This window comes from Chaetura pelagica, unplaced genomic scaffold (assembly GCF_000747805.2).
Source record: "Chaetura pelagica isolate M959 unplaced genomic scaffold, ChaPel_1.0 scaffold39, whole genome shotgun sequence".
Taxonomy (NCBI): Eukaryota; Metazoa; Chordata; class Aves; order Apodiformes; family Apodidae; genus Chaetura; species Chaetura pelagica.
Window position 1 is genome coordinate 190,114 of NW_009954614.1, and position 12,511 is coordinate 202,624.

At 37.7% G+C, this 12,511-nt stretch overlaps 1 protein-coding gene across 1 annotated transcript in view; it reads left to right on the plus strand.

Moving 5' to 3' along the window:
• The window catches only part of EPHA6 (EPH receptor A6), a gene marked incomplete at its 5' end in the record, with an annotated part of 345,320 nt that overhangs the window by 188,010 nt on the left and 144,799 nt on the right, over window positions 1–12,511 (plus strand). Inside the window, one exon of the mRNA XM_010005499.1 lies at window positions 4,217–4,341. Within this exon, the coding sequence (XP_010003801.1) occupies window positions 4,217–4,341 (125 nt within the window). The remainder of the gene's footprint in view (window positions 1–4,216; window positions 4,342–12,511) is intronic.

A 12,511-nucleotide genomic window follows, 5' to 3' on the forward strand; every position in this document is an offset into this window, starting at 1 on the left:
CGGGGGGGGGGAAGTGGTGGGTTTTTTTACAAAGATACACAAATTTAGACCAATTTTTTCCTTTTCAATCTAAGACAATCATTAGTTTCCAAAATAAATTTGTAGTATTATAGTCAAGCAAAAGGATAAAGCATTTGGAAGTAAACATAGCATATTCTGTTTCATTGGTTTCCTAAAAATTTTGTTGAATGGGTTTTTGATTATTAGATAACCATAGTGGAATCATAATTTACTGTGTAATTTGATTCACACCTTTGACCTACGATATAAGCTTGAAAAAGTCCTTTTCTCTTCATGAACACGAAAACTTCTTTGGTTTCTGGCCAGCACAGATGTGAAACCCAAGTCAACCTAAATTAGTCCTCATAGCATTGATATTTCTTCCACCCTCAACTGTCCTTCCCTTAATGTAAGAAATTGTTCCCCAACAAAAGGAATGCAGGCTCCCTGCAGGATGTTAAAGCACGTTTTCCCCTCCATCTATATCATATGAAGTGAGGAGGGATCAATAAATGTGTTTTCAAAGAGAAGCAAGGTTGCTGAGTGAGCCCCAGTCAGTATTTTCCCGCATCTGCAATTTGGAAGTTGGTGAAGTTAGGAAAGAAAGAAAGAAGAGGTAGGGAGGGGGTTGAATGTCCTCCTCTTTTGGGAAATTTTTTAAAATACATGTTTTCTGCCCTTTGGTTCAGAGAAAGAGAAGCCAAAGAGATTTAGAATAAAATAAGATCACTCTGAATTAAGGAATGAACTTTCATTATTCAATACAAATTTGAAAAGACAACAAAACTTATGAGACTAAATCAAATAAGGAGCTCACAATTCAAGAAATTTGTAACAGTGTAGAGGAAAACATAGAGAACAGATGGTGCAAAGAACCCTTAGTACAAAACAGAGATCAGTGCTGAGCTAAAGAGCCAGAAAACATTCTTCAGCCTAGTACAAATGGTAAGAAAATGCTGCCATTAAAGTGATTAAAAGCCATGCTGTGCTTCTAAGCATTTTTTTTTCAAATGGTTTCTTTGGGTAACCAAATTAGAGCTCTCCTGCAGCTACTGTATTTGAAACACCTAATTAAAAGAACTTCCCATTGATTCATCATAGGAACATTAGAGCAGTCTTTATAAATGGGCATGTAGGATTCACCTATCTTAGCACTGTCTTTTTGAAAAGAGCTTTAATGATAAATGAATAGGATGTTTAGGGTCTAAACTTCTGCTCTAGTGAGCAACTGTTACAAGAAGCTGAAATTTCACTGTAGAAAGTACTGCTTTTAGTAGCACTTCACCACAAGTGAATAAATTAACTACAGCTTTTAATTACTTGAGTTTATTTGTCTGTTTCTTTGTACAGTAGATTTCTGACTGGAATCCTTTTCCTAAAAGTCTGTCTTTCCTCTGAGATGTGAATATATAGCCTCTGTCTAACAAATATAGGGTCATCCTTCTGAACATATAAGAAATGGTTAATGCTGGATCTTTTGTGATTCTTTTGTTTAAAAGTACAATTCTTTTTTTGTCCTGTACCCTAATGCAAACACAAATACACTTCTCATATTCACAGCCTTATGTACCCACTTCCACATTTTGCTTTAGAGGATGCAATGCTGGCACAGTGCTACAGGTGTGATGTGAGCCTTGCTGTATGGGCTTTTCAGTTTCAAGCGCAGGTCAAGCACAATTGGCTTAGGAGAGAGCTGAAGTGATTTTCTTCCATAGGCTACTTCTCATACTAAACATTTGAGATGATTTTTTGTGCGAGTACTGTGTTTTGAAATGGACTTGACTAAATGCAAGTGTTACTGTGGTGACCTCAGGCTGAAAACATGCATAAATTACTGTATACATTTAGAAATCAGAACCCAAAGAAAAACACGCCACATGTGATACATATGAAAAGCTTATAAAAGTTAGGTCATAATTTGAAGAAGTCTAATAGTATTAATACATAAATTAAAAGCCTAAAAGGGCCAAACATATAACTATAGCCACAGTTTAACCTGCTGTTTTCTGTAATCAAGCTTGATCATTTTGCATTTGGTTGTCTTACCAGTGAACCCCCAAATACAGTGAGAGGAAGCCATGATGTGCTGGGGAAGGTGGCCCAGCCAATGTCCATCACCTGTGAACAGATGCACAGGGTGTATCGGACATCTTTGAAAGGTTGCGACATCTCCCTCAGACCTGCCCATAAATCCCAGATCAATACCAGTGAATGACTCAAAGCTAGCAAACAGTAAACAAAGGTATATGAGTAATTGCCCTTTTAGGCCCATGATCAGTGTTCAGCAAATGCAAATCCATGTTTGCTGGTACCTGTTTTCCTTTAAACAGACCTGTTTTGTTCCTTGCTTGGAGCAGCTGATTTTATGACAGAGCAAAGCTTCACCTTCTATTTCAAGAATAAAACTGAGGGAATAGTTATATATACCAAGGGATAACATTAGGGCCCTGAACCTATGAGTGCTTTTTATTTATTTGTCTTTTGTTCTGTTTAGTTGCTTACATTATGCTGTTTAAGGACTTCCTCAAAAATAGGTCAATCCTTTATTCAGCATAGAAGGAATTTTATTTATTTTTCTCTCATTGCCTTGCATCAGGCCTGTAGTTATAGTGACATAATCACAGCTGTAGGGAATTTTTCTGTGTAAGCTCTGTTTTATCCACTTGATACTTGTGGTAGGTTTTTTCTCATTTTACGCTACATGTTAGGTAGGCTGATTTTTTTTACATCAGAAAGAGCTGCACTATTATACCACAGAGTAGTTGTCCACAGGGAGGATTGACAGTGGATGGAAGTTTATTTTCTCTCTCAGACAAATGCACTGTCACAGAGAAATAAATCGTTCTGTGTGTGACTGTGTGTAGAGTTTTGCTTTATTCAAAGGAAAGCAACTGATTTTGTTTCCTGCTTGCAGTCTACAATTTATTTATTGTTTTCATTTCTTAAACTTCCTGAAACATTTACAGGAAAGAAAATTAAGACATGAAACTTTGTGACTAGAAGCAGATTCTTATTTCATTTACCTAGGGAGACTCTTCCATTCAAAAGATAAAAACAGAAGTCATAAAAATACTGTATTTTTAAGAGACAGCTCCTTGGAATCTTAGAAGAGGTTAAGTAGGATTCATGATAGAGAAGAATGGGTGAGGGTGTGTAACAAATTGATATTTGTTAGTGGAAAGACAAAGAGCAAAAGCTATGAACCACTGAAAGAAGTTTTTATGGCAGCTGGTTTCTTCAGCTTGCTTGACTTCAACAGCATGACTGTTTTTGTTGCAACGTTTAGAAAAGCTTCACATCAACACTTAATGCGGCATGAGTTTTAGAGAGAATACTAAACCTCCCTTGACATGCTTTGCATAAGCAAATCCTGTCTTCTAGAATGCATGTTTTGCAGTGTTTGAAATTATTGCATAGATAACAGTGCACCTTCCTTTCTGAAAGGGTAGAAAATCCAATTCTTAAAATTAGGTAACCCCACAGTGAGCTAATTTGGGTCTTAAGTGCATCCACCTATGTCAGGCCCCTTCCAAAAGCTGCTGGAAGCAGCTCGTAATCTTTTTGCTGCTGCAGACCTGCACTGTCAATTACAGCAGGTAGATTTAGGGGTACCTTTGCCCCCAGTGTTTGCTCATAACCCATTCCCTGCCACTGGCCTCCTCTAACAAGCTGACTTTTCCATGCACGTAACCACTTCGCTGATGGGCTAAAATGCCCTTGCTGCTGCCAGCCCAGCTAGCAGAAACAGGATTCATTGCATGTTTTATGCTGCATCACTTTATTTTACCCCAAAAGAGTAAACTGAATGTACAGTAAACACTGTTGCATTGTGACATTTAATGCAGATTATCCTAAATTTACTGTTTAGACTTACTGTCTCTGAGATACAATTCTGCTCTGGACACAGTGTTCTTGGAGCCAGGATCTCAACCTGGTTGCATGCAGCCAGCATTGGGGACCAGCACAGGTGCTTCTTTCTGTGTTTTTGTATATAGCAGTTTTTCAGAAGCCAGTCTGCACTTTAACAAAGGAGTTACTGGTACGTACTTGAGACATTAATTCCAGGTTATATGGTTTCCCTGAGAATTGCCATCTGTCATGCTTTTCTGCCTGGAGGTCACTCAAAGTTACCGCGGGTTGGTATCCTAAGATAGTAGGTTGGAAGAATAAAATGTGTGCTTCGTCTTTAACCCTTAGTTATCCTTTTCCCTTTCAGCACCCTCCTTGATAGGTATGGTAAGGAAGGACTGGGCTTCCCAAAACAGCATTGCCCTCTCCTGGCAAGAGCCGGACTCTCCCCATGGAGCCATACTGGACTACGAGATCAAGTACTATGAGAAAGTAGGTCTCACTTACAGCATCACCCAAACTCAGATCCTAAAGAGCAATATGTTGGGGTTTTTTTTATGGCTAAAAAACTTTATACTTTTCACATGGTCCCACATAAAATACTGTATGAGTAGAGGTTTTATTTTGTAATTATTTTTTGTCATTTTACTTCTGACTTGTTAATTACTTTCTTTTTTCACGTCAAAATGAAGTAGAAAAGCAGGCAGGCAGTAGACATACCTGGCTCATAGTAACTACATTTACAAACATGTATAAATGGGTCGTGTACTTGATCATATTTTCTCTATGGACTGTGAAAATTTTACATTAGAGTGACACTGAAACAATACAATTAAGATGAATGTCAATGTGATTTAATTTTGCAACATTATTTAGCCTTAAACTGTGCTTAAGTGAGAGTGTACCAGCCTTCTTTAGAGGGTTACAAAACTTTACAAGAGAGAGAAACTCCATGGTATTCATGTAAAATTTATGGCATTCTGTCAAAATTATGTGATTTCACACAGAATTGGGTAACATGCATTATAAGTAAATGTACAAGGTGCACACACAGCACATCTTGTGAGAGCGTAATGTGAATCCCACTTCTTCGAAAGCACAAAACATGTTTTGTCATTTCCAGTTGGCTAGAGGCCTTGCACCTGCAGTATAAAATGTAGTGCTAATCAGTGCCTTCATTCCTGGAGACGTAGGCAGGATTTTTTTTTGTCCATACCTTAAACAGCCACCTGCTAGGTCAGTTCTTACTTTTTCTCTGTCCCCATCTGAAAGTTGCAATGAAACTAATGGGTATATGGGAAGACCCCAAAGATTTAGAGATGTTATGCTTGGTAAATATCTGAGAATTTTCTTCCTTGGCTGCACTTCTCTATTTCAATCATATAGCTTTAATGCTGCAGAAAAAAAAGGGTAAACTGGGAAAAAATCCAAACAATTTAAATAGCACAGCTAGAAGGATGAGACAGATTGCTAATAATATTTCATAGCCAAAGCAAGGAAACCTTACGTTCCTAAGCTAATAGAAGTCCTTCAGGTTTTGACCTATTACCATAGTAATGACTTGCCCTGCCCTTATTTTTATTGTTGATAATAAAATAATAACCAGGTGAATTAAACAAGAGTAATAGTGAGGTTTTATTCAATTGAATAGGAACAATTTCAAATATTCAAAACCATTCCTATGGAATGGAACCATTATAAAGTTTATATTATAACAAACTTTTATCAATATATTATCTGCCAATATCTTTCAAAACTGAGTGCCATGGTAAACAGCTCTCCTCAGCAGTCTACATATTGCTTAGACTTGTCTGTGGTGCTGCAGAACTAGATACACAAGCTTCAGAGCAATTTGCTATATACCACTCCTATGTGCTTCTACCAAAAAAATCAGTCACTTTCTGTTTTCACCTTTTATACTCTGACCTCTTAATTACGGGGAGATAAATGAACTGCTGGCATCTTCTAGTACTGTTGCACAGAGGTTATTTGATCCCTAGGTCACTGACTGAACTAAATGCTTGGCTCTTGAATGGAACTTCTACTAGTAAGCTAGAACAGACATACTGTCTGGTAGTGCAATATTATAGACAGAATGAGAGACAAACAAGGAAATCATAGCAGTAAGAAGGTCACTAATTTGAGCAGAGGAACAGAAAGACGTGACAGATTTTGACAAGCTTTCTTGGAGGCAAGATTCTAGAGCGGAGAGGTGAATAATCTAGTTCTGGATGTCAGACTGCTGATTTGCAGCATTAAATAAGAAAATTGTATTTATAGAGTGCTGAAGAAATGTACATTGTAACTTTAATACTGCGTAAGTATAGCAGCTAAATACAAATGGGCTTTGTAAGTTAAAAAAAATAGATTTTTTTTTTTTAAAAAAGATGGTGTCAGAGGTAGATACAGCAAGTGAAACTGGAAACTGTAATCTCTCAGGCTTCCCATAACCATCAAAGAGGGAAATGTCAGCATTTGTATTCTCAACAGCAGTGACAGAATAGAGGTGGTATTGCACACCCGCAAAAAATGTGATAAAACTGAAATAATTGTCTAGTGGACTTAGTATGAATTTACCACAAGACATTCCTCTTCTGAACAGTAAAAAATTCAGCTAAAATTAAAGAATAAGTTGAATATTAAAAGCTCAAAAATTGTATTAATATCATTAGTCAATGAGAATGCAAAGAACCATATTCTTAGATACTAATAAACACACAAATAAAATAGGACAGCTTTTACAGTAATATCCCTATCTCTTTTTAGCTATCATTTGCATTTAAAAAAGGAAAGGGCCTTTGTTCTTATATGCAATACAAGAAATTTAATGTCTCCATCAAATACAAACACTAAATACCCCAGTTTTAAAAGTTCATATCAGTTTCATATCTTTGTAAAACTCTGAAGAACTCTGCAGAATTTTAAAATTTCACAAATATGAACTGCTGTTTCTTATAAGATACCTTGTTGACATTGCAAAATTATCAAAATGATATTGGGAACATGCTAGGAGAGTATGGTTTCTTTTAATTATAACCAGGAGGAATCCTGTGGCTCATAAATGGAAGTCATATCTTTTCATATGCTCACAAGGTTTCATGAAAGATAAGTAAACTTGCAGAAATCAAGTCACTGTGTAATAAACTATTGTGAGAACTCCACAGAAAGGGGCAGTTTCCAGCAATTTTGTAAGTAAGGAAAATCGGTGATGGTGAACCCAGAACATAGAGACACATTTTTCCGTGCACACCCAGAGCAAGCAGAACAAGGGAAAGAGGTTAGACTGTGCGAAATATTTGAGAAACATATTTGCACTACTGAAAGGTCAAGCTCTCTCTGTGAAAAATCATTTTTCTGAGAAAGACTCTACCAAACAATAATGAAATAAAGTAGGAAAGAAAAGTTAAAAAAGACTCTCAGTGAACTGCAAATATGGAACACATACCTTAATTTAAAAATATAATAAAGGAGCTCAGTAATTTGTCTGCTGTGTTGCACCTTCTTCCATATGGCCTTCATTTCTTTTGTGAATTGCTGCAAATGCTCAGAATCATATCTGAATAAATATTGGTTGATTCTGTCTGTCTCTAAAAAATGAAAATCTTGATAAAATCATAAAACTTTATTGTGACCCAATTCTATATGGATTATGTGGATTTTTAGATTCTTATTTAAGAATACACTGGTACATATTTATGTGGTTGGCTGACAAGAGGTGACTTTTTGTTCTGCAGCTTTTCATCCAAAAATGCAGAGAACATAGCTGACCTAAGACATAATTAGAGAGCTGACTTGGCCTGCGAGGAGAACAAAAATTGCTAGACATTCAGTCCAAGATGCTATGAGTAAAGGGAAAAAGTTTTTCCGTTACTTGAATAGTTATGTGATATAACTAGAGAGAATATCATGTTCCTGAAATGAACATATGAGCATATCATACTTTATGTTGAGGTCTGGTAGTTTAAATATCTTATTTTTTGCTAGATTATGAATCATTCTGAAAACTATGCGCCTAGCAACAGTTGTCATCTTAGATGATAAATGTGTCTTCACAGCAACACACAAACATCCATTAAATGTGTGACCTTAGAGATCCAAGTTGTATTCTGAAAAGCATTTCTTCATAGACCTTGTTTGTACTCTTCCTAGAACCTAAATATTTGCAAATTACCTCTGTTGATACAGGATGTGTGCCTTTTTCTGGAATGTTATCTACCCGTTCTATTTGATAATCCTTTAATAACTACCAGAAACAGCCCAGTATTTTAAAAGGAAAAAAAAAATCCCAGTAGCCAGTGTTGTCTTTCCCATTAAAAATCAAACTCCAGATGCCTATATAATCTCAGTTTCTTTGCTAATAGTAATCAACTATTATTTTATACTTAATTACTCAAACAGTGACCAAATTTTTTACTTTTTGAAAGATTCTAGGACATCGTAATTTGTTTACCCCTTGCCTAAAAGGCCACATGTTCAAGTCAGATGGAGAAGTAGGATAAAATACAGCCTTGTTATAGTCTTGTAGTAAAGCTGAGTCCTTCTTTATGAATTCCCTCACAGGAAAGGAAACACAGTATGCAGTGGATATAAACCATACAAGCTGCACTTCAGGTTGTGCAGCTGAACTGGAAAATGCTTATTCCTCTCCTTTTCCACCCAAACCCTTGAAGTTAATCTTAAAAAAAAAATGCTTCTGAGAACTTTCTTAAGCTTATCAAGCTGCATACGTGTCATCAACTGCATTAAGTTGTCTTATAGTCCAAATACACCAACTGGGTTATATTTTCTGTTACCAGCAAGATAATAATTAGCTGAGGAAGCTGGTGTATAGAGAAGAGATTTTAATGGAATGTACCCAAGCAATTGTAGAATCATAGAATCATTAAGTTTGGAAGGGACCTTAAAGATCATCAAATTCCAACCCCCCTGCCATGAGCAGGGAACCCTACCACTAGACCAGATTGCACAAAACTTTGTCCAACCTGGCCTTAAAAACCTCCAGGGATGGGGCATCAACAACCTTCCTGGGCAACCCATTCCAGTTCCTCACCACCCTTATAGTGAAGAATTTCTTCCTAATACCTAACCTAAATCTCCCCCCTCTCAGTTTAAAACCATTACCCCTTGTCCTGTCACTATCATCTTGGATGAAAAGCCCCTCCCCAGCTTTCCTGTAGCCCTGTAGGTACTGGAAGGCAGCTGTAAGGCCTCCCTGGAGCCTTCTCTTCTCCAGACTGAACAGCCCCAACTGTCTCAGCCAGTCTTCACAGCAGAGGTGCTCCAGCGCTTTGATCATCTTGGTGGCCCTTCTCTGGACCCTCTCCAAAGATCTATATATTCACCAGAGCTGTACAGAGCACTCCAGGTGGGGTCTCACCAGAGCAGAACAGAGGGGCAGAATCACCTCCCTGACCCTGCTGGCCACACTTCTTTTGATGCAGTCCAGGATGCAGTTGCTCTCTGGGCTCCAGCACACACTGGGGGCTCATGTTGAACTACCACCCCCAAGTCCTTCTCCTCAGGACTGCTCTCCAGCCATTCTCCCCCCAGCCTGCATTTGTGCCTGGGGTTGTGCCAACCCAGGTGCAGGACCTTGCATTTGGCCTTGTTGAACTTCATGAGGTTGGCACTCGTCCACCTCTGCAGCCTGTCAGGGTCCCTCTGGGTGGCATCCCTTCCCTCTGGGGTGTCAACTACTCCACACAGCTTGGTGTTGTGAGCAAACTTGTTCAAGATACACTCAATCCTACTGTCCATGTCTCCAACAAAGATGTTAAACAGCACTGGTTCCAAAACTGACCTCTGCGGGGGTCACCTGCCTCCATTTGGACATTGTCCTAAGGCATTGCGATGACATCTCCAAATAGAGAATATCATTTGGAGCAGGATGTAGGATGGAGGGACTGGCTAATGGTTCTTCGCTTTCTTGTCATTTGATGAAATCTGCACTAAAGCCAAATCCCTTTGACAAAATATTTTGTTGGCAGACTCAATTTGCAACTCACAGGCAGCTTTCACATAAAAATTTGAACCCATATGACAGTGAGTGGAGAGGGTATTTAGGATGTCAGATATTACTTTTCCTCCATTCCAGTATTACTGAGAGATGAATAAATAAAAGAGAGACTAAATAAAAGAGAGAAAATAACAGAGCAGTAGAGGCAAGGAGGAAATTAGTTTTCCAATGAGATTTTAGAAAGAGATGAACAGCCAATGAAGCAAAGTAACAGATTTAAAAATTAAAAAGCAATATGACCTTGTTAATTTTTCTGTCACTTTACAGTTGTATTTACTTAACTTACATGAGAAGCAACACTCCTTCTTAAAATCAAATATTAAAACAAATACTGCTATTTCTTTGAATATTCATTAAGTTAAAATAAGCCACCTGAATATGAGTAGTATAATATGTAGGAGAGCTTGAGGTAAATTACTTGATAGGAATAATATGAAGATTTAAGAATATCAGTGCATAATGTTTTTAATGACAGAGATATACATTTAAAAATTTAAATTGATAATTATAAACAAGAAGATAATTTTGTCTTTCTAAATTGATTGCCTGCAATACTATTTAGTAGTTTAAAACAAATCTGTCTGTCTAGAAATATGCACACCATATTATTTCAAAGCCATGGAAGTGTGTATGTATGATAGATTACATACTCTGCACTTTGACAGCAAAAAGATGTGGCTCTCACTGTAAAGACAGAGGTATGAACAGGTTGATCCTTGTCATTTTTTCCACACCTTTTGAGGAACAGATAGTCTTGTGCTGTACTCAGTTCTACACTGAAGACTCGCACAACAATAGCACAGTCCTGGAAGACCTGTGAACACGTCAAGCTCACTTCCACACATGTGCCCAAGTTGTTTTGTTCTAGCTTTTCTCCCTATGTGAACTGCCAGTGCAGGATATGCGACTCATCCCAGTCTAAGACAACAGATGTTCCCCTATGTCTTCTCCAGCTAAGGAGACATTTCATTATGATCTTATCAGATTGATTCAGTTCTACTCAGGCAGAACCTGACCCTACTTGAGTGTCTACTGGAATCTAGTTTAAACGAACAGGAGCTTTACATGACATTACACTAATTAGATAAAATATAAGTGTTTTTTTTAAGAAGCCACATCATGCAGATCAGATAATGTTCTGAAATTCTGGGTCATAGTTTGGGAAGATAAGGTAATGTTAGACACTTCTATAGCCCTATGCATTTCCGTGAGGTCTGTGTGGAATGTGAGTTTCATTGACCCTCAACCTCCTTATTACTTAAATAGCTAAACCACTCCACTCTCTCCACCTCTTTTATTATAATTTTGCATAATGTTTAAAAGGATCACATTTTTTCAGACACAGCTATATTACAACTTCCCTATTTCCCTTAAGTACCAACTATTACTTTCATGGTTCAGATTTTGCTCCTATGTGAGATTTTTAATCATGAAGAGTAATATATGCACCAGCTCAAATCTACATGAGGCTCAAGGGAGCCTTCAGACTGTGTCACGTTATTCATGAGAAGGTGTAGTTCATTTGATGCTGTTGTGGCTGGATTGTTAACATGTGCTCATTCTTTCTCTGGCCATTTTCCTGTATCATTGTTAGACATACCACAGTGTGCTTTACACCCTTGCAAGCTTCCTGACTTAACTTTAAAAGTCAGCATCAGTGACAAGTTTGGGGAATAGGAAAAGGTTTATAACAATAGGGATGAGCAGATGAGCAGCTGCCTGGCCAGTAAGTATAGTCAGTATAAAATTGCAAGTTAGAATTGGATGATCAGCTGGGCAATTTTTAGCCTCATGCTAATCATTCTCTTTTAAAATGAACACTTTGCTCCTGTAATATTTTTCAATTATTTGAGGTATAAGTAGCAATCTGATGGCTCCACATAAAATTATTCTGATGGGACTAGAAAGAAGAAATGTAGGGCTCATGCAAGACTATGTTTTCATTACATTTTCAGCACATTCTCATAAAAACAAGAGCATTGAGTAATTTGGATGTATTAGAGCTTTTGGAGAGAGGTACTAAGCAGACCTTAGTATTTGACCATAGCTGCAGGAGCAATCAGTGTATCATAAAGAAGCACCAGGGCTTCAAGGAGCACCTCTCACATTCTCAGCCATTCAGAGCTCCTGGGAAATGAACCATGTCTCGTGAATGCTCTTTGGGACATAAACATTAAAGCGAAATCTCCCAGCTTATTTTAGCATAGCAGGTGATGTTAAACAAGCTTCTCAGGTTTCCTGTTCTGCTGTTACTAATGTAGTTTCCCAAAGGAAGAACTGTAAAAGCCCTAGATTCTAAAAAAGGGGGGGAAAGGTCCCAAAACTGTTGAAAACGAGAGTGAACAATTATGAAACTCTCTGACCAGATATAATTTTTGCCTGCAGGAAAAGAACCTGAGGACCTTGCAGCAGCCATTATTAATGACACCGATATAATTACTATTAGGAGAAAAAGAAATCTTGCCTCTAAATATCAATTACATGCAGCAAAGGGTTTATCAAAGGAGTTCTGAGCTCAGTCTTCTCCATTATGGTCCTGGTTTGCCTGGCCTCCTAATCGTTGTTGTCAATTATTTAGAGCTAGCTTCTAAACCTTTGTGTTTAATAATAAAGCAGCCTACAGATCTATTACTGTTGTCATTCCTG